Below are 23,518 nucleotides of genomic sequence, written 5' to 3'. Positions count from 1 at the left end.
AGTCTTTACTGCATTAAAATCAGTGACTTGGGGAGAACAAGGCTTTTTCCTTTTTGAATTTCATCTGTGGCATCCCAAGTAGTTTTGGATGTAATCTTAGTCAACTCCCTTTCTACAGATACACTCTACTAGATGGAAAGTTCTGTGAAATCCCATGAGAGCAGACACGTTTAAGTTATGCCCACCATTGTTTGCCCAGGGCTTAGCAAGGTACTTGGTACTTAGTAGGAGTTCAGTAGATAACAGATGAGTGAACATGATCTGCTTTTCAAAAGCTGTATATCCAAGCCATGTTTGGCAGAATCCCTAGGGCCTGTCTGGCTGTGCGGCAATGAGTTTGACATTGGAAATGTCACTGTGATCATCCTAAGTAGTCATTTAACTTATTTATAATAACAGAACAATTGTTTCTATTCTGTATGAAATTATCTTTTTGTTTTATTTTATTTTATTTATTTGACAGAGTGAGAGGGAGAGAGAGAGCGAGCACAAGCAGGGGGAACATCAGGCAGAGGGAGGGGAGAAGCAGACTTCCTGCTGAGCAAGGAGCCTGATGTGGGACTCGATCCCAGAGCCCTGGGATCATGGCCTGAGCCAAAGGCAGATGCTTAACCAACTAAGCCACCCAGGCACCCTATTCTGTATGAAATTAAACAAGACATAATTCATGCTTCATGTTACATATCCTTCATAATGAGGTCTTCTTAACAGTTTAATTAGTAAAGGACAGTATATTTTCACCTTTGTCGAGAATTCTAAAGTCTTTAAGAAAAATGACTTAGGAGATGAAACAGTAGGACTCCTGTTATTATTTATAAATTTTGTGCTGGAAACTATTTCAGGGTTTGTAGCAGCAAATCTCAAGCACTATTTACCTTACCCAGTAATTCAGGAGTTTCAGCATAAATGATGGAACAGCTAATGACATGTTATCCCACAAAGTAGCATTAGCTTCCTTTGTCATCCTTGGCCTTTTTTTTTTCTTAAAGAACACACAGAAATGTGTAAATTGCAATTTATCTCACCACAAAGGCATTTAATCAAATGTACTATAATTATATTTTGGGTGGCTATTGAGAATAATCACTATTTCTTCATTATAAGAATTACCTTAAAATTATATTAATAAGGGCCAACCATAAATGCATTGGAAATTTAGTTACATTTAAATGTTAAATTTTGGGGCACCTGGGTGGCTCAGTGGGTTAAAGCCTCTGCCTTTGGCTCAGGTCATGATCCCAGGGTCCTGGGATCGAGCCCCACATCAGGCTCTCTGCTCAGCAGGGAGCCTGCTTCCCCCGCTCTCTCTCTGCTTGCCTCTCTGCCTCCTTGTGATCTCTCTCTCTCTCTGTCAAATAAATAAAAAAATTAAAAAAAAAAAAATCTTTTAAATAAATAAATAAATAAATGTTGAATTTGCACCGTAGCCTTGTAGATTCCCTATAAGTAGATTGCCATGGGCCAGGATCTTTTCACGAGTGTTAGCATCTAATGGATAATTCTGGAACTGATGTTTTTCTTTAAGTGAAATGTGTTTGCATTAAATGCATATTCATTTCCAGGCTCTTTCTTAAACATTTACTTCTTTTGTTTTGGAATTCACAAAGCTTTTCGTGTTTAGCTTATTTTTTCCTTCACTGAATAATAATTTTTAGAAAGTTATATTTTAGAAGGTTTTATGTAAAAAGAAAGTTTCATCCTTCTAGCGGATAGTTGTTTAAAGGGGCTACATTTAACTGCCAAATGGGAACCTCTCAGGTGACCAAGAAAGAAAAAGCTTATTTGCATAAATAAAATGAAAGCCAATAAATAAAAAGCTTATTTGCATAAATAAAATGAAAGCTCAATAGCTGAGCCAATTATTTACCAAAATATTCACCATCTAATTGGTGAATTCAACATCTGATTTTGCTCCATTTTCAAAGATGATGGCTTGAGGCAAGAATTATTCACCATGTGTGTATTATTGTTTTTTTCCTTGGAAGCTGAGGTGGAGGAAAGTTTACTAATATTTTGCATCATTAGCCAAGTAGTTTGTCATCTTTTTGTTGAACCACCTGTCTTGCACAAAATCATGGACACACTTATTTTGGATAAATTTATGCTGTCTGACACATAAATGAATATGGAGAGTAGAAAGAAATCAAGAGACTCTCACTCCCAGATCAGTTTTCTTCATTGGCTTAAGCTACTCTAAAGTGATTCACATAACACCATCTTCCTGGTTTCTGGATATGATACATGTTATTCATTAGTACTTAAATTTTATTATTATTTTTTTAATTTTGTTATATTTTTAAGATAGCCTCTTTTCAGCTGGGATTGTTTTTAGTAGTAAAACGTTATTTTGTATATGGTATCCTATTTTCCATGGTGTATCTTCTTGTGACCTTGACACTATGGTATCTAGAAGTGAAAACAAGCCCATCTCGGTGCAGGCTCATGGTCCATCCAACCCATAATTCTGCTTCTGACAATGGCCCGCAGAGGAATTTTGTGGAGATCTTGGCTGTCCAGTTTGACATGACCTAAAATTATTAAGTGTACCCTCTCAACTAGTCTCATTTCTTTGAAACCAAGTATGGCTTCATCAGTGGTGAATTTATACTTGCTACCTTAAAAGGTGCAATTTTAGCCTGTCCTACTTATTGGGGGGATAATGGAGATCCACAGTGTAACTGGAAAGGCATTTGCAGGCTTTCAAGACTGATTCCAATTCCAAATAATGATACCAACCCTCAGGTGGGCTTCCTTGCAGAGAAATATCTGTTGCTTCTTTTCTTTGTATGATAGCCAGTTAGTTCTATATGCACAGCAAACATTCGATTCCACAGCAAGCCAACCGTTTTGGTTGTAGCACAGTTTAATCAAAGATTCTTTGAATAGGTAGAAAACTCCTTTCTCTTTTCTTACCACCTTTTTTTTTTTTTAACTTTTTAATCATTGTAAAGAAGCCAAGTCTTCCTCTTACAAAAGCCATGATTTCTTTTTCCTTATAAACTATGTGTTAAAGTGCTTGGATTTTATAACTCCATTAGCCTGGCCATGTGGAAGTGAGACTTACTGGTCAGAGGCTCATAGAGTCTCCCTTTGTGACCTCTCTCAGGAACGGACATCTTCCTGTCAACCAGTTGGCCTTTAATACCATAATCATTAAATAGTGGGTGGCAAAATTGGGGCTCCCACTCTCCCATGTCACCCAGGCATTTCTGCAATACTCCTGCCAACCAGTCTTGCAGAATTATTAATATTCAGTATGGGAAATAAATCTAGAACAGCATGTCTATGTAATACTTCCAATTTGTCTCATTTCCTTTGTCTCTGCTGGCCAACAGAATGGGAGGTGGCAAGCAGAGACAAAGGTTTGTATCTTAACACCTGCTTTCTATTGCACAGTAGCTTCGTAGCTTTTTTGCATCTGTAGCCAGAAATCAAAATCTGTTCATTTGAGCAGAATTATTGGAAAACCCAGGATAATTTTAAGGCTTTCATTGTAAATACTGCACTAGAAACAATCTTTAGAGTCTTTTTAACTCCAAGACCCACATACATTGAATGTTCTGACAGTACACTGTGTCAGAAACCATTTTTTTACTGATGTTTTCTTATTGAGCATCATTCCCCAAGTGTGGAGAGAAACTGCAGAAAAGCATTTATGAGGAACCACATTGGCTCAGATAGGTGGGACTTTTATTGACAAGAGGCTACGGAAGTGGATAATAAGTTCTATATGGACAAAGGAAGAATAATAAATTGGGACCAATATGTAACAAGGAGTAAGATTCAAAATCACTCCTCCCAAAGAAGTATCGATGTTATTTTGTGTTACAAAAATGGACAGAAGGACAGAGTGGTATGGGTGTTTCTCTCCAGCTATATATGAAGCTATAAATACACACACACACACACACATAAATCATAAACTCAAAGATAAGGACCTTATCATATACGAATGTGATTGTTCACATAAGGTTTGTAGGTAGAAGGTACTAAATTACAATTTTCTAAAAAGTAAAATTATGACTCTCATGTGGAAGTTGGAAGGCTGTTCAAGAGAGAAATAAGAATATTAATGGGTTGGGAGAGGTTAAGGACAAGCCCAATATTCTGCACACAGAAACACAGATACAGATATATATCAGTGCTTGGTCAGCGCTTTTGTTTGTTAGGGTGCTCATGGATAAAATTATAGATGGTGACTGTGAGAAACTTAACTTATAAGAAGTGTGAATGTGATTTTTCTTTTATGGTTTATAGATGCGTGGTATTAAGTTATAATTTTCTAAAAGGTAAAATCATGATATTTATGCAAATAGAAAATAAACACATGTCAAAGAGTTTTATTCAATTAATTAATAAGGAAGCCAGTAAGATATTAATACCAATTTATAGAGCATTTGAGAAACAAGACAATTTAATAAAGAAATATTAAGTTAAGATTGCTAGATTAGATTAAAAAAAACTGGTTAATGTCTTAGAGGCCAATAAATTGTGACCTTTGGGATTATCTGTTCTTTGGGACAGAAATCATTTTCATCTCTACTAGACAAAAATCTATGAGTTAAAATATAAATTCACAAAGTCTGCGACCTTTAATCAATAGTAAGCAGTGAGTCAAACTAAGTACATTCTCCTAGAAAATCTTTAGGTGGACTTTGCTCCTGAATGACATTGAAAAGATGTGCTGCCCACCTTTTTGCCCTATTTTCAAGTTGTGGTTGATTTCTCTAACAGTGGTGGAAGGTATAAGAACATATTGTGTAATCCATAAGAGAGCATTTGGATCTCAGCTTGTATATGACATATCACATGTTTTTAGAAATAAGAACCTACTTGGCAAGAGCTGAGAATAGTATCCCTGGAAAGCAAGCTTTACTTATCAAAAGTTGCTATAGAGAGAGGATAAAACCAATCAATATTCTTCTCTACTTTTGTCCAATTTGATATTTAATAAATTCTTTTATTTATCCATTTAGTGAGTCAGCAAATATTTATTGAGGTTCTATTACATGCTAGGCATTGGGAACTGGGACAAAAAGACCAAGTTCTTGCCCTTATGGAGCTTATATCCCAATGGGAAAGACAGGCAGCAAATAATAAAACCGTTACAAGAATAATATACTTTTAGGAACACCTGGGTGGCTCAGTCAGTTAAGCATCTGCCTTCGGCTCAGATCATGATCTCAGGGTCCTGGAATCAAGTCTCACATCGGGCTCCACGCTCAGCAGGGACCCTGCTTCTTCCTCTGCCTGCCTCTCCCCCTGCTTCTGCTGTCTCTCATGCTCTCTCTCTGGCAAATAAATAAATAAAAACTTTTAAAAAATATGTACTTTTAGACAGTGAAAAGTGGGATAATGAGAGATCAGAGTGGAGGAGTTCTAGATAGAACCATCCAGAAACTCTCAAGAGGACTGGCAGGCCCTTGAGAGTGTGACCCAGACAGAGCAGAGGACTTGGTGACAGATGGGCTCTGCTGTTCATCTTCTGATAGGTGGTCCCTGGCTGTCCACTGTATGAACATAATTCAAGTCTTCACTGTTTCATGGTCCAGGACACCTCCTATTTGAATTTCTGTCTTCATGTCATGAGGCAGAAATAGGTATGGGGAGCCAGACCAGTGAATGGGATAAATTATGCAAATTGTTTCCCACTAGGGAGAAAGTAGTTATAGATTCCTAGGATAGGGCAGTGAGAGAAGGTAGAGAACACTGATCAAGGGTACAGTTTTTAGATCAGAGACACCTGGATTTGAATCCTATCTCTACCACTTATTATTGTATGACTTTAGACAAGTTCCTTAAATCTATTTTCCATCTGTTAATGACACGTGATGACCATCCCTTCATGGGCTCACTGGGAGAACTACATGGAATAATCTCCATAAAGCCCTAAGCACACAGGAAGCACTCAACAGTGTCCTTGTTACTCCTCCTGTGTGTGAGTCTGTAGTACCAGCTTCATGCAGCAGGGATTAATAAGTCTTGCTGCTGCTCTGTAGTCTTCAACTTTATGGAAAGATGAATCATTATCACAGAGTTCAGGTACATGTGAACTGGAGCTCACCAGGTCTGGCGGTGTTGACTTAAACTATGTAGTCCAGATTATCCCAGCAGCCAATCCAAGCTTTGCAAAGAGAAGGTATAGGCTTATGCCTGAAACTTTTTAGCATAGACTCGGCAATTCTTGGATAAATTAAGAGTTTAGAAACTAAAATTATAATAATTTTTATGGAGTTTTGATTGGAGATTTTTTCCCTTCCCTTTCTTGTCTTGTCCTTTCTTTTCATTTACTGGATTTTTTGTTTTTATTTTTGTTTTTGTTTTTGTTTTCCTTTTTCGCTTAGAAGTTGCTTTCTTTTCTGGAGAGCTATGGGTTAGGAAGCTATTAATTAACTGCTTCTTACTCCAATTTTCAATGAGATTTAGTACCATAGGGATAAATCTGCCCTTTTTGAAAAGAAAGATTAAATGTCTGCAAAGTCCACGAATTGATCTTCTAATTGTTTTGTCAATAATGTTTTTCGTTGATAATGTTGCTAAAAGAAATAATAATTTTAATTAAAGTTTAAATGTCTTTTTAGATTTTATAGATACTAGGGTGACCATTTTCTTGCAGGGAATAAGTTAAGACCATAACATTCTTCTCTAACCCCACAATTATGATCAGGGGAATGTCAGTGATACATTCCATTGCAATTAAATTGCATACCCCAGACTGTTCAAGATCTGTTTATAAAGGAGAAATGGATTTTCCACAGCTGATTGCCTGTTAGTGCATCTTTCATGCAACATTGCAGCAGCCAATGTATGTGCTGAAATAACAGACTTGAATTTAAACTTTCAAAGCTTTCAAATGTCTTTCAAAAACTTCTCATTGCATGAATTGCCTAATTTGTGTACATGAAAATCCACTGATTACAAATGAATGAGAGTCAACCTATGAAAAGAGGAGGCTATGAGAATCTTTGCTCCCCCCACCCCGATCTTTTCAGGAATTAGCAGGTATTCAATCTTGTTCCAATATCCTGCACGACCACAGTCATTACTGAGATCTCTCTGTGAAGATTGGAATCTGCTGTGAACAGTGTGGGGCAGGTTGGATATTTCTTACAATATTCATTGGACCATCTTCACCCAGTCACACAGCTGGAAAATATTTTCTGACATGAATGTTTATAGAAAAAGATTCAGAGAGGAGAGAAAGGGACGGGAAGGAGGAGAAGGAAAAATAATCCAAACCAGGTCAAGGTGGGGTCATAAAGAATAGACATCATACTCCAGCTATTTCATCTTTAAGAACACTTGTCAGAACTTTAACTTACTAAATTCAAACTTTAAGTCCCTCCAGGTTGCATTTAATTGATCAAGCTGCTGTGTATATATCGGGTCATCCCTATGGATCTCTAACATCTGTAATAAAGTATTAATTGAATGCCTACTGATTTTGACCAGAACCTTGAAAGTCAGATCCTAGGAGCCCCATTTCATGAGTGAGAAAACTAAGGCTAAAAAGGCCTTATATGATTCACCCAAAGTCACCCAGTTATCAAGCAGAAGAGTTTGAATTTGAACCTAGGCCTGACTGTAACACCTGTGTTCTCAGCTATATCTCCCTGTGTAGGTCTACCTTCTTGGCTGACATACTCAAGGATACATGTCTTCACATCCTTAAATTCCCAGTGTCCCTTAGAAATAATTTCCTAACAGTGAAATACCCTAATAATGCTGTAGTTTATTTCCAGGGGGTGAATGTTGGCCTTCAGAGCAAACTCCTTCCTACCAGCTTTCTATTTCTAAAAAGCATTTGATGATTCCCTGTTCAGAGCTCATATACCTGTCAAAAGAGACTGCAATTTATCCCCAGGGATAGTTAACATTCCCTCCACCCAAGAGAGCATGTCAGGTGCTCTCAGAAATTGAAACGCAGGCTCTCCCTCAGTGCTGGTCTTTTAGATTAGTAGCTGTCACTGATAAAATGTCTCCTTGGAATTGCAGAGACAAAGCTGCAAGGCAGCCAACAGGCCCACCTCCTATCGCCTGTGGTTATCAGCATTCTCATTGGTAATATCAGATTTTCTGGAGTTGTTTTAGTTATATAAAATGTTCATGGGAACTTCGATGATCTCTGAGGAAATGCCTTCTGTAATGCTCCAGTTGTGAGGGGAGGCAGCCAAATTCCCACCCATCTGGCAGGCAAGTTCTTTCAGTCTGAGACTGAACGGGAATTTCAGAGGCCTGGAGAGGGCACACACAAGTCTATCTTGCTTCTATTTTTTTCAATTTGGAATTTGGAGCCTTTCCCATAACCCATCATGCAGTATCTTTAAGAAGCGCTGGATTGCAGGAAAACAACCCCAAGTGAGCCATACTCTGTCTACTGGAGTGAAATGTCCTTTCCTGTTTCTTCGTGTACATGATTCTAATTCATCTTCCATCTATCCTGGGTGACTTTCATTCTTTGAACTTCACTCTTGACTTTGTCCTTAACTTGTACATGAATTTGTATTCCACCTGAAGCTCTCTGGGATCCAGAGAGCATATGCTCCTCACAGGCTCAGCTGGTTCTAAAATGTCACAGTTTCTGTTAAAATGCTTCTTGCTCCTACCAAAGTAAGCAAACAGATTTGTCTCTCCTGGGTGTGCTGTGAGATCGTAACATAAGGAATCTTCTGGTTTTAAAATGGACCTCTGGCCTTTTCACTGGGAATTTTGATTATCTTCATCCATATGCTTTCTAGAGAATTTCAGAAACTAGGATATTCTCATGTGGCCCTGGTCTTTGTCACCTGCCCCAAGATGATACCTCTTCTCTAGCCTTCTCTTCACCACCATGGTGTTTACACAACTCCACCTCTACATTCCTCTGGAGATATCCCTAAGATAGAACTCTAGTCTCCCTGCCTTCCTGCCCATTGGTTCCCAAAGTCTCCCCATTCCATCTATTTTCAGCCTAATACATTCCATCTATTTTCAGGCTAATATTCAGGACTTTCCACAGTTGGTTACCAATAATTTATCTGCCAATAATTAACCTAAGTTAGCCACACAAACACATCACCCACACTGGAATGCTCACATACTCTTTCACTTGGAATGTCTTCACCCCATCTCTTGTCTGTTGATATCTTAAGTACTTATGTTAAAATTCTCTTTTACCACTCCATATCAATCCTGACCATTCTCTGTTGTGGCCCTGGAGACTCTTATGGACTGCATATTAACAAATCACTCCTTCCCTCTGGCTTATGATTGGGTTTGGCCATGGGGAGGCCCCATAGGATACAGGAGGCACCGGCAGGAAACTGACTGATTCCCTGACTTCTACAAATAGCCATGGCTCCCCTGGTGACCCTCTCCTGCAGCCAGAGCTGCTCTCTTTGCCTTCCAAGCCTAGGAGTGGTAATGTCTCTTTCTTGCCAGCCTTGGGATGCTTCAGCATCTCTTCTGAGCTTTATTTAACCCCAACCACTCTTTGTAAATAGTCCTTCCATCAAATTCTCCACGTTACTCTTTTAGAGGACCCATCTGTTTCCTATAAGGACTCTGACTGGTACAGCACATTCAAGGCCCAGTTCACTCGTAAAATTCACCAATTTCATTCATTAGCTCAACAAATACACATTCATCTTTTATTTGGCACTATGTTATAAGCATTGGTGACAGAGCAGAGAACAAAACAGAGGCATTACCTTCAGAGAGTTTACAGTATAGTGGGGAAATCAGATGTCAAACATAAAATTATAACAAAAGGTGGTGAAGATTATAAGAGAAGTATGGAGTGCACACAGCAAGAGGACCTAGTCTAGGGGCCAAAGAAGGTCATTCAGATACATGAGGCATCTGCTATTTCTTTGTCCTTTTCCTCATGGCACTCAGTACATTCTGTGTTATTATTGCTTGTGGACACTCTGTCAAAAGCTCTCTTTTGAAAAACAGAAGCAGCTGTGTCTTTTTCATCTTTATGTCTGCCTCAGTACTTAGACCACTGCCCAGAGTATTGTAGGAACTCAAGTACAATTGCCCAATTGAACTGGTTCAAACCTTCTGAATATTTGTGGACCTCAACTCCAGCCCATCCACTGACGGTTTTACATTATCAGGCTGGATGATGGTGAGATTCCACTTTTTCAGAGCCACGGGCTAACAGAAAACATGTTTTACCAGTTTAGAAAGAAAAATCATTGAATTGGAAGGACTTTCCTCCACACGGGTGAAGGGTTTGATAGGCATTGTCAGCTTAATACAACCTGCTTTGGATATTTCCTGGCAGGCACTGGAGTCATTAGTTGTCAGAGGTGACCACTGAATTTTTCTTTTATACTTTTTTTTTTCTTCACTGGCTTATGTTTGTTTAATAGCACTATAGCTGAACTCAGTGTGAAATATGAATGGAGATAAATCCAAATTCTACTTCAGAACAAGAAGTTTGGGGACATAGATAGAGGTAAACCTTGGCACGAAGTTTTAAAAACTTGGGCTGGGATTGAGAAAATCTAGACAGCATCCTAAGGCCACGAAGGTCATAGGAACAAGGACAGGGTCCAATCCACAGGGCAGGAAGTAGAGGACTGTAGGAAGAGAACTCTACTAACATGGTAGACCAGAAGTTTATAGACACATTCCTCCCCCAAAAAACTATTTTGGATAAAACTATAACTTCTTTCTAAATACATGGCTTAATGAGGCAAAGTAAGGGAATTCCTCAGAGATGAAAAATGATAAAGCAAGAATTGATAGAGGTAAAAAAAACTCTGGAGCCTAGCATTTGTGTGCGGGTATCTGCCAATCTGTTTCCCTGGATCATGGTTTTGAATGAGCAGCGAATGCATCTGGAGACAAAAGGGCCCTAGTGTCCTTATATGAGGTATTGATTAACTTTGGCTAAATATGTGAGCTAAGATTTCTAGGGTCTCCACTGATGGAATTGAAATAAAGTGTGTAACCTCCAAACTAGTAGATTGGAGAGAAAAAAAGAATGATGGGGGTGGGGGGGGGGGGATCAACACAGAAGAAGGCAAGAAAGGAAAGGGAGAAAAAAAAAACAAATCTAGAAAACACAATTAACAAATAGAAAGCAAAAACTAGGATGGCATAAATGAATTCAACTTAATAGTAATCACAATCTTCATAAAGAAATTATACTGCCCAGTTAAAATTCAGACTGTTAGACTAGATTTTTAAAATTCAGCTTTAAAGTCTTCATAAGAGAAGCCTCTAAAAACATAAGGAGCAAGGAAGAGTGCAAGTAAAATAATGGGAGAAGACATACTACGGTAAAGGAAGAAGGTATGGCTGTATTAAGTATTAGGAAAAACTAACTTCAAGAAAAAAAGCATTACTAAAAATGAAGAAGATAACTACACATTAATAAAGATGTTCAATTTACCAGGAAGCTGTTAATTCTAAATTTGTGTGCCCCTAATAGTGTAAGTTTGAAATATATAAAAAAGAAATTGCTGGAACTGCAAGAAAAAAAAATCCAATATCACAGAAGGACATTTTCACATATCCCTCTCAAAATTGATAGCTCAAATAGAAAATAAATCCATTAGGTGTTAAGAGATTTGAAGAAACAAGCGTGATCTCACGCATATACACAGGAATCACATTCTTTTCCACACATGGAACATTTGTAAAACTGGATCACACAATAGGCCACAGAGAAAATTTCAATGGATTGAAAAGAATCTGTATCATATAACCTGCATTCTCTATCAGTTCAATTAGAAATCAGTAATGAAAAAATAAGGGAACCCCCATGCATTTTAAAAATTAGAAAACACATTTTAACTTATGTGTCAAAGAAAAAAATCAAACCAGGAATTGGTGAATATTTAGAACTCAGTGATCTTGACAATACTCCTCAGAGTTGGTGGGATATAGATAGCTGAAGCAGCAGTAGGAGGAAGATTGTAGCCTTATTGCTTATGCTGGAGACAGAACACTGCAAAGCAATAAGCTGAACATTCACCTCAAGATGTTAGAAAAAGAAAAGCAAAAGCAAATAAAGCAAAAAGCAAATAAAGCAAATTTTAGAAAAGCAAAAGCAAATAAGGAAGAAGGAGGGAAACAATAAATATGAGTAGACATCAATGGAAGGAAAACCACTCTACAGTAGAGTGTTCAAAAAAGTTGTTTTTATTTTTTCTTTTCTTTTTCTTTTTTAAAATATTTTATTTATTTATTTCACACAGAGACACAGCGAGAGAGGGAACACAAACAGGGGAGTGGGAGAGGGAGAATCAGGGAGCCTGATGCAGGGCTCCATCCCAGGACCCTGGGATCATGACCTGAGCTGAAGGCAGATGCTTAACGACTGAGCCACCCAGGCGCACCCACCCCCCACCGCCTTTTTTCCCAAAAGACTAATAAGACTGACAAACTGCTGACAAGACTGATGAACAAAAAAGAAAGAAGACACTAATAACTAATACGGAGAATGAAAAAAAGTTCATTCCTATACATGCAGACGCAAACAGAGATAAAAACAGGATATTACTGATAATTTCATGCTGATTATTTTTATTTTGATTATTTTGAATATTTGGGCAAAACTCACACATTCCTTAAAAATATAATTTCCAAAGTTAATTCAGGAAGAAATACAAAATCCCAGTAGCCCAATAACCAGGATAGAAATCGAATCATTAGTTAAAATATTTACCATAAGCAAATTATCAGACTTAGATAAGTTCTTCTGTTTTGTTTTGTTTTTTAGATTTTATTTATTTATTTGATAGAGAGAGACACAGGGAGAGAGAGAATACAAGCAAAGGGAGTGGGAGAGGGAGAATCAGGCTTCCCGCTGAGCAGGGAGCCTGATGCAGGGCTCCATCCCAGGACCCTGGGATCATGACCTGAGCTGAAGGCAGATGCTTAACGACTGAGACACCCAGACACCCAGATGCCGGGACTTAGATGGTTTTGTAAAGAGTTCTACAAACAAAAACAAAAACAAAAACAAAAAAAACAGGAAATGAATCATTCTAATCTTACACAAACTGCTCCAGAGTGTACCAAAAAAGGAACATCTGCCTTTTAATGAATCAGATATATCCTTGATGCTAAAAAAGGATAGCACAAACAGAAAATGCCATTTTTAAAAATGCATAATTTACAATTAGCAACAAAAAGTATAAGCCTTGGAGAAAAGATAACTAACAAAAGGTATACAAGCTGCATCACAAAACTTTAAAGATGCTACAGAAGACTTCAATAAATAGAAACATTTTCATGGATATACACCATTTCCATGGATAAGAACACAATATCCTAATATAAAGATGTGACTTCTCCTGAAACTGACATGTGGATTAACACAATTTCCATCAAATTCCAAGAATATTTTTTATACAATTTAAAAATGATTCCAAACTTCATCTGAAAGATCAGTTAAGAATAGGAAGACATTCCTGAAGGTGAAGGAAGAGAAAGTGACAGAATTTGCTCTGCCAGATTATAAGACATAGAAAGCAGTAGTAATTAAGCTATTAGTAGTAATTAAGATACTTCTTATTCTTAGTATCTAAAATATTATAAGAATTCCTACAGATCAATAAGAAAAGATGAATCTATTGAAAATGAGCAAAAATAATTTCACAAAAGAGAAAACATAAATGACAAAAAATACGTATATGAAAACATGTTCAATCTCATTAATAATTTTAACAATTAAAGTTAAAACCATAATGAGATAATATTTCATACCCACCAGATTAGCAAATATTAGCCTGACAAGAGCAAGTGCTAGAGAGGATGTAAGACAAGAGGAGGACTCAGATACTGACAGCAGAAGTGCACATTGAAAAGGGCAACATTTTGGAATTACACGATAAAATTGAGCACACACCTACTCTATAGCCCAGGAATTCCATTCCTTTATTTAGATGCTAAGGAATGCTGCTAGCAACATATAATAATAGAAAACTGGAAGCAACGTGAATGTCCATCATCAGGAAAATGGATAAATAACTACAATGAAATAATATACAGCAATAAAAAATGAAAATACTACAGTTAAACATACTGAGTGGAAAGAAGCAAATCACAGAAATATATCTGGTGTCTATGTTTCAAAGGCAGACAGTGTTAAACAATTATTTACTCATTTATTTATTTATTTATAATGCCATATAAACATACAGTGAGACTATTTTTTAAAAAGTCAAGGAGTGATTAACACACAAGCAGAATGGGAAAGTGGGTACCTCTGGAGGGAGGAAGGAATCGGCAAGGGGTGGAGGAACTCATAAAATGGGCTTCAGAGGTACTGGTAATATCTTCCTTGCATTGGATTGTGGACATATGTGTACTTTTTTATATTGTCACCCATCATGATACACACTTGCGTTCTCTGCAACCTTATGTGTGTGTAGTTCACAATAAGACAATACGTCAGTAAGTTAATAAGGCCAGAGGATAAAGAACTGCAGTTGGAATCCACAAACTGGGCCCAGGAGGTTCCGAAGGTTGACTAAGGGATGGCAGAGACTCCCCAGGGCTGTGGTCATGGTGGAAGCTAGAGAAAAACTTCACTAAAGAAAGAAGAAAGCTCGTAAGTGAGGCAGAGGTACCTGCTGATGCCGTTGGAGGTTGTTGGGAAATTTTATGGAAAGTATCATATCCTTCCCTCCATGATTTGAGAAGAAACCTTGAGCAAAAGAGTATGGGCTTTCTTTTGTATCCAGTAAGGTACATAATTTGCACTCTGGCAGATACAAAAGCAAATGTTATCTTTTTATAAATAAATAGGATATTTGTATCAGTTACTTAAACAAATAAAGGTTTATTTTCTTTAATGTGGCCAATAGTCCAGAAGTAGGCATTGGAGAGCCTGTTCAGTGGCCTAGCAATGTTTTCTAAATCCAGGCTCCGTCTGTCTTTACACTTGGCCCTTTTTAGTGTGGGGGCTTTTAACCCCTTGCACTTCCAAACTTTTTACCTACTTTTTTTTTTTTTTCATCTACTTTTAGCACAGCACAAGGACATTTTCCTGACTCTTGTTGGGAAAGTAAAGACTTTCCTAGAATTCTCCTAAAGCCTGCCACTCATATCCTTGTAGTAAGTACGGTGTCCACTTGGCCATTTCTTGCTGCCAGACAGCCCGGGAGAGCAATGATTTTGCCATGGTAGCCTGCACAGTAGGACCAGGAAGAGTGAAGTGGGGAAGAGTAGTTTCTGAGCAGTGGTTTCTGAGCAGTTCTTCCACATCTCTGTCGAAATACTTCACTAAGAATTCTTCCTCTTCCTGAGATCAAGAGTCTCTTACGGTTTGTCTCCATAAGAGTTTCTAAATCTCAGGAAATTGAGGGTTGCTGGAGGGAAGGAGGGTGGGAGGGATGGGGTGGCTGAGGGATGGGTACTGGGGAGGGTATGTGCTATGGTGAGCGCTGTGAACTGTGTAAGACTGATGAATCACAGACCTGTACCCCTGAAGCAAATAATACATTATATGTTAATAAGAAAAAAAAATTCTTCCTCTTTCCTCCCCAGGAGCCAGTCTAGTTGATGACCTCTATAAATATTTCTCCTTCCATCACTCCCATGGAGATACCATGACTGTCATGGATCCAAAGCAGATGAATGTGGCTGCTGCTGTTTGGGCTGTTGTCTCTTATGTCATCGCAGACATGGAGGAAATGCTGCCCAGGTCTTAACAAGAACAAGCAAGCAAGCACTTTTGTCCTTTCTGGCCAGGAATTCTAGGAATGCAGCTCCAGGAAGTCCCTCTTCAACTAACAGTTTGATCTCACCTGATCCATTTTCAGAGCATAGTACTTTCTCATACTTTCTGTTACCATCTTTCTCAATACTTTCCAAATTCTCTTTTTCTAAGGGAAGAAATGATCCTCACCCCCACATAGAGTCAAAATATGGTAGGGATCACAGTGGGGACCTTTCTTTATACCACCTGTGAAAATTATTGTTTCTACTTTGAAAGTAAATACTCAATAAATATTTGGAAGATCTCTGGTTTACATGTGTGTGTTCATAAACATTGAATCAAATACAGTGACACCAATTTTTATGTTATTTTTTGAAGGAGTCGAGGAATGCAAAATTGTAGTATGGTCTTAATTGAATGTGCAGAGGCATTTGGCTTTCTAATTTGTACATTTTCATCTCACTAGAATTTTTTAAATGAAATGTGAGTTTTTTAATTAACGGGAAAAAAAGATGTCACCATTTGGAGATAAAAATCAAGTATAAATAATCTAGTTGCCTTACTAAACGTAAGTACTAAGGCCTATCACCAGGTAAGTGATAATAATATTTTACATTTATGTTTTACATATTTCATACAGTATTTCTATGAAGTTGGGGCTTATTCCCATTTTGCTGTTAATGCAGTTGAGACCCAGTGAGGCTAAATAATACAGAGCCCAATAGAGCAAAAACATTGATCCTTGCCCACTCTGGGAACAATACCTACTGTTCTTCCCACACAATGTCCAGTATTCAGTTAAAAAAAATTTTTTTTAACTGCAAGAAAAAAACAAGTGCATAGTCAAGAGTTAAAGCAAATAAGAGAGCCAGACTGAGAGAGAACCCAGAGGCTGGAACTATCAGAGGGGACTCTAACATAACTGTGACTGATACATTAAAGATCCAGGACTATGTGTATGAACAGAAGGAGAATTTCAACATAGAGATGAAAACTATAAAAGAGTCAAATGTCAATGCCAAAATAAAAAATATAATATCAGAGATGAAGCATTTCCTTGTTGGGTGCTTTAGCAGACTGAACAAGGCTGAGGAAAGAATAGATGAACTCAAAAATAGGTCAATAAAAATTGCCCAAACTAAAGCACAAAAGGAAGAATTAGTGAAGGAAAACAAACAAGGATCAGAATGGAGCTTTCAAAGGAAGTGGAGATGCAACATGGGGGGTTTGGGGAGTAGGAAAAGAATAAATGGAACAAGATGGTATCGGGAGGGAAACAAACCATAAGAGACCCTTAATGTCACAAAACAAACTGAGAGTGGCGGGGGGGAGGGGGGTATGGAGAGGGTGGTTGGGTTATGGACATTGGGGAGGGTATGTGCTATGGTGAGTGCTTGAAGTGTGTAAACCTGGCAAATCACAGACCTGTACCCCTGGGGCTAATACATTATATGTTTATTTAAAAAAAAAAAAAAGAATGGAGCTTTCAAGAGTTGTGATCTAATGTGTATGTGGTCTAAGATACATGTAATTAGGTATCAAGGGGTCTAACACACATATAATTAAATATCCAGAAAGAGCAGATAAAGTATCAGTTTTATTAATGGTAATAATTAAAAGGATTGGCAGACACAGTAGGTCTTTCATTTCTGGCAAGGCAGCAAACTGGTACTTTGACCCTTAAACTGAAAACCAAAAACTCTGGATACCATCTGAGAAACACTTTCTTAAATAAATGAGTTAACTGGTTAAAAGGCAAAGAATATTAGACAAGAAACTAAGTGAAGGGGAGAACCAAGAGGGAGACACAGAACATTAAACCAGCTTTCTCTTTGAGAAAATTTGCAGAAGGTGGCAAACTTCACTTCCATTTTCGCTGCCTTTCAGGGCTCAGAGGACTCCAGACAAATCCTAAAGCCTGCCATATTAGGAATACTAGAGAACCCCCAATAAAATTGAGACCTCAAAGGATTATACATCAATACTATGGTGAGCCAAAAATAAATTTGAAGACTGCAAGGAAAATTACCATTATTGAATAAGTGGTAAGTGAGTGTCTGAAGAAATGCCCAAAAATAAAGCATAATAAATATGAACTCACAGTCAAAAGAAAAAAAAATTTTTAAACAGAGAGAACCATGACATTCTGAGCAAAAACAAACTTAAAAGATAAGTAAAAACCATAATTAACCTGCAATGTCCTCTGATATTGGAATTTTTAGATTGGGAATTTTCTAAACTCTATTACATTCAAGGAATTAAAAGAAGAGATTAAATGGAGTAAGAGAGCACAGGGCTATAAAAAGTGAACAGTCGTATTGTAAAAACAAAGAACAGAACCTCAAGATATATAGACAACCAGAAGTGAAATTTAAAAATTAGAGAGCCGGGGAAGGAGTCAAGATGGTGGAGAAGTAGCACGCTGAGACTACATCAGGTAGCAGGAGATCAGCTAGATAGCTTATCAAACCATTGCAAACACCTACAAATCCAATGGGAGATCAAAGAGAAGAACAGCAATTCTAGAAACAGAAAATCGACCACTTTCTGAAAGGTAGGTCCTACGGAGAAGTGAATCCAAAGTGACAAGAAGATAGACCGCAGGGGGAAGGGCCGGCTCCCGGCAAGCGGTGGAGCAACGGAGCACAAAATCAGGACTTTTAAAAGTCTGCTCCACGGAGGAACATCACTCCAGACGCTAAACCGGGGTGAAGCCCATGCGGGGTCAGCATTGCCCCAGGTCCTGCAGGGTCACAGAAGGATCAGGTGTGTCTGAGTGTCGCAGAACTCGCCGGTATTAGACTGGGGAAGCCGGCTACAGAGACAGACCCGAGGAGTGAGCTCTCAGGTCGGGGTTACCTTGAACCCGTCACAGGCTGGGTGAGCTCGGAGCGCGGCTAGAGGCCAGAGAGACGGGAGTGATTGGGCTCTTTTCTCTGAGGGTGCACTGAGGAGTGGGGACCCGAGCTCTCAGCTCCTCCAGGCCGGAGACTGGGAGGCCACCATTTTCATTCCCGTCCTCCGGAACTCTATGGAAAGCGCTCAGGGGACAAAAGCTCTGGAAAGCAAACCAGAGCGGATTACTTAGCCCGGCCCCTGGTAAGGGCGGTGCAATTCCCCCTCGGGCAAAGACACTTGAGAATCACTACAACAGGCCCCTCCCCCAGAAGATCAACAAGAAATCCAGCCAAGACCAATTTCACCTACCAAGGACAGCAGCAGAATTCCAGAGGAGGAGAAAGCAAAGCACGGAACTCATGGCTTTCTCCCCATGATTCTTTAGTCTTGTGGTTAATGTAATATTTTTTAATTTTTTTTTCTTCTGCTAAATTTTTTTAACTTTTACCCTTTTCTTTTTTAACATTTTTTAACTAGTTTATCATATATATATATATATATATATTTCTTTTTTATATTTTTTCTTTATTTGTTTTCTTTTTTTAATTTTTTTTTCCTGAACTTCTTTTTATCCCCTTTCTCCCCCCCCATGATTTGGGGTCTCTTCTAATTTGGTTAAAGTGCATTTTCCTGGGGTCTTTGCCACCCTTTCAGTATTTTATTTGCTCCTTCATATACTCTTATCTGGACAAAATGACAAAACGGAAAAACTCACCACAAAAAAAAAAGAACAAGAGGCAGTACCGAAGGCTAGGGACCTAATCAATACAGACATTGGTAATATGTCAGATCTAGAGTTCAGAATGATGATTCTCAAGGTTCTAGCCGGGCTCGAAAAAGGCATGGAAGATATTAGAGAAACCTGTCTGGAGAGATAAAAGCCCTTTCTGGAGAAATAAAAGAACTAAAATCTAACCAAGTTGAAATCAAAAAAGCTATTAATGAGGTGCAATGGAAAATGGAGGCTCTTACTGCTAGGATAAATGAGGCAGAAGAAAGAATTAGTGAGACATAGAAGACCAAGTGACAGAGAATAAAGAAGCTGAGCAAAAGAGGGACAAACAGCTACTGGACCACGAGGAGACAATTCAAGAGATAAGTGACACCATAAGACGAAACAACATTAGAATAATTGGGATTCCAGAAGAAGAAGAAAGAGAGAGGGAAGCAGAAGGTATATTGGAAAAAATTATTGGAGAGAATTTCCCTAATATGGCAAAGGGAACAAGCATCAAAATCCAGGAGGTGCAGAGAAACCCCCTCAAAATCAACAAGAATAGGTCCACACCCCATCACTCATAGTAAAATTTACAAGTCTTAGCGACAAAGAGAAAATACTGAAAGCAGCCCGGGAAAAGAAGTCTGTAACATACAATGGTAAAAATATTCGATTGGCAGCGGACTTACCCACAGAGACCTGGCAGGCCAGAAAGAACTGGCATGATATATTCAGAGCACTAAACGAGAAAAACATGCAGCCAAGAATACTATATCCGGCTAGGCTATCATTGAAAATAGAAGGAGAGATAAAAAGCTTCCAGGACAAACAAAAACTGAAAGAATTTGCAAACACCAAACCAGCTCTACAGGAAATATTGAAAGGGGTCCTCTAAGCAAAGAGAGAGCCTAAAAGTAGTAGATCAGAAAGGAACAGAGACAATATACAGTAACATTCACCTTACAGGCAATACAATGGCACTAAATTCATATCTCTCAATAGTTACCCTGAATGTTAATGGGCTAAATGCCCCAATCAAAAGACACAGGGTATCAGAATGGATAAAAAAGCAAAATCCATCAATATGTTGCCTACAAGAAACTCATTTTAGACCCGAAAACACCTCCAGATTTAAAGTGAGAGGGTGGAAAACAATTTACCATGCTAATGGACAGCAGAAGAAAGCTGGGGTGGCCATCCTTATATCGGATCAATTAGATTTTAAGCCAAAGACTGTAATAAGAGATGAGGAAGGACACTATATCATACTCAAAGGGTCTGTCCAACAAGAAGATCTAACAATTTTAAATATGCCCCTAACGTGGGAGCAGCCAACTACATAAACCAATTAATAACAAAATCAAGGAACACAACAACAATAATACAATAATAGTAGGGGACTTTAACACTCCCCTCACTGAAATGGACAGATCATCTAAGCAAAAGATCAACAAGGAAATAAAGGCCTTAAATGACATACTGAACCAGATGGACATCACAGATATATTCAGAACATTTCATCCCAAAGCAACAGAATACACATTCTTCTCTAGTGCACATGGAACATTCTCCAGAATAGATCACATCCTGGGTCATAAATCAGGTCTCAACCGGTATCAAAAGATTGGGATCATTCCCTGCATATTTTCAGACCACAATGCTCTGAAGCTAGAACTCAATCACAAGAGGAAATTTGGAAAGAACACAAATACATGGAGACTAAACAGCATCCTTCTAAAGAATGAATGGGTCATCCAGGAAATTAAAGAAGAATTGAAAAAATTCATGGAAACAAATGATAATGAAAACACAATGGTTCAAAATCTGCGGGACACAGCAAAGGCAGTCCTGAGAGGAAAATATATAGCGATACAAGCCTTTCTCAAGAAACAAGAAAGGTCTCAAATACACAACCTAACCCTACACCTAAAGGAACTGGAGAAAGAACAACAAAGAAAGCCTAAACCCAGCAGGAGAAGAGAAATCATAAAGATCAGAGCAGAAATCAATGAAATAGAAACCAAAAAAACAATAGAACAAATCAACGAAACTAGGAGCTGGTTATTTGAAAGAATTAATAAGATTGATAAACCCCTGGCCAGACTTATCAAAAAGAAAAGAGAAAGGCCCAAATAAATAAAATCATGAATGAAAGAGGAGAGAACACAACCAACACCAAAGAAATACAAACAATTATAAGAACATACTATGAGCAACTCTACGCCAACAAATTTGACAATCTGGAAGAAATGGATGCATTCCTAGAGACATATAAACTACCACAACTGAATCAGGAAGAAATAGAAAGCCTGAACAGACCCATAACCAGTAAGGAGATTGAAACAGTCATCAAAAATCTCCAAACAAACAAAAGCCCAGGGCCAGACGGCTTCCCAGGGGAATTCTACCAAACATTTAAAGAAGAACTAATTCCTATTCTCCTGAAACTGTTCCAAAAAATAGAAATGGAAAGAAAACTTCCAAACTCATTTTATGAGGCCAGCATCACCTTGATCCCAAAACGAGACAAGGATCCCATCAAAAAAGAGAATTACAGACCAATATCCTTAATGAACACAGATGCGAAAATTCTCACCAAAATACTAGCTAATACTAGCTAATTCAACAGTACATTAAAAGGATTATTCACCACGACCAAGTGGGATTTATTCCAGGGCTGCAAGTTTGGTTCAACATCTGCAAATCAATCAATGTGATACAACGCATTAATAAAAGAAAGAACAAGAACCATATGATACTCTCAATAGATGCTGAAAAAGCATTTGACAAAGTACAGCATCCCTTCCTGATCAAAACTCTTCAAAGTGTAGGGACAGAGGGCACATACCTCAATATTATCAAAGCCGTCTATGAAAAACCCACTCCAAATATCATTCTCAATGGAGAAAAACTGAAAGCTTTTCCGCTAAGGTCAGGAACACGGCAGCAATGTCCATTATCACCACTGCTATTCAACATAGTACTAGAAGTCCTAGCCTCAGCAATCAGACAACAAAAAGAAATTAAAGGCATCCAAATTGGCAAAGAAGAAGTCAAACTATCACTCTTTGATACTATGATACTATATGTGGAAAACCCAAAAGACTCCATTCCAAATCTTCTAGAACTTGTACAGGAATTCAGTAAAGTGTCAGAATATAAAATCAATGCACAGAAATCAGTTGCATTTCTCTACACCAACAACAAGACAGAAGAAAGAGAAATTAAGGAGTCAATCCCATTTTCAACTGCACCCAAAATGATAAGATACCTAGGAATAAACCTAACCAAAGGGGCTAAAAATCTATACTCAGAAAACTGTAAAGTACTCATGAAAGAAACTGAGGAAGACACAAAGAAATGGCAAAATATTCCATGCTCCTGGAGTGGAAGAACAAATATTGTGAAAATGTCTATGCTACCTAAAGCAATCTACACATTTAATGCAATCCCTATCCAAATCCCACCCATTTTTTTCAAAGAAATGGAACAAATAATCCTAAAATTTATATGGAACCAGAAAAGACTTCGAATAGCCAAAGGAATATTGAAAAAGAAAGCCAAAGTTGGTGGCATCACAATTCCGGACTTCAAGCTCTATTACAAAGCTGTCATCATCAAGACAGTATGGTACTGGCACAAACACAGACACATAGATCAATGGAACAGAATAGAGAGCCCAGGAATAGACCCTCAACTCTATGGTCAACTAATCTTCGACAAAGCAGGAAAGAATGTCCAATGGAAAAAAGACAGCCTCTTCAATAAATGGTGTTGGGAAAATTGGATGGCCACATGCAGAAAAATGAAAGTGGACCATTTCCTTACACCACACAAGAAAATAGACTCAAAATGGATGAAGAACCTCATGAGAAAGGAATCCATCAAAATCCTTGAGGAGAACACAGGCAGCAACCTCTTCGACCACAGCCGCAGTAACGTCTTCCTAGGAACATCACCAAAGGCAAGGGAAGCAAGGGCAAAAATGAACTATTGGGATTTCATCAAGATCAAAAGCTTTTGCACAACAAAGGAAACAGCTAACAAAACCAAAAGACAACTGACGGAATGGGAGAAGATATTTGCAAACGACATATCAGATAAAGAGCTAGTGTCCAAAATCTATAAAGAAGTTAGCAAACTCAACACCCAAAGAACAAATAATCCAATCAAGAAATGGGCAGAAGACATGAACAGACATTTCTGCAAAGAAGACATCCAGATGGCCAATAGACACA

The 23,518-nt window shown here is 38.2% G+C and overlaps 1 protein-coding gene across 5 annotated transcripts in view; it reads left to right on the top strand.

Annotated features, from left to right (window-relative positions):
* The window catches only part of CPQ (carboxypeptidase Q), a 465,885-nt gene extending 449,917 nt beyond the window's left edge, over positions 1 to 15,968 (top strand). For 4 of the 5 annotated variants that reach the window (XM_080803182.1, XM_080803179.1, XM_080803180.1 and 1 more), the window contains exon 8: positions 15,493 to 15,968. In XM_080803182.1, coding sequence (XP_080659308.1) covers positions 15,493 to 15,656 — 164 coding nt within the window. In that variant the 3' untranslated portion in view covers positions 15,657 to 15,968. Of the gene's footprint in view, positions 1 to 14,972; positions 15,061 to 15,492 lie in introns of all 5 variants that reach the window. The other variant, XM_080803183.1, reaches the window with a different exon arrangement.
* The last annotated feature ends 7,550 nt before the right edge of the window (positions 15,969 to 23,518 follow it).

The sequence above is a fragment of the Martes martes genome (assembly GCF_963455335.1).
Source record: "Martes martes genome assembly, chromosome: 4".
In the NCBI taxonomy this organism is placed as follows: domain Eukaryota; kingdom Metazoa; phylum Chordata; class Mammalia; order Carnivora; family Mustelidae; genus Martes; species Martes martes.
This window is presented reverse-complemented; position numbering and strand designations above follow the sequence as displayed.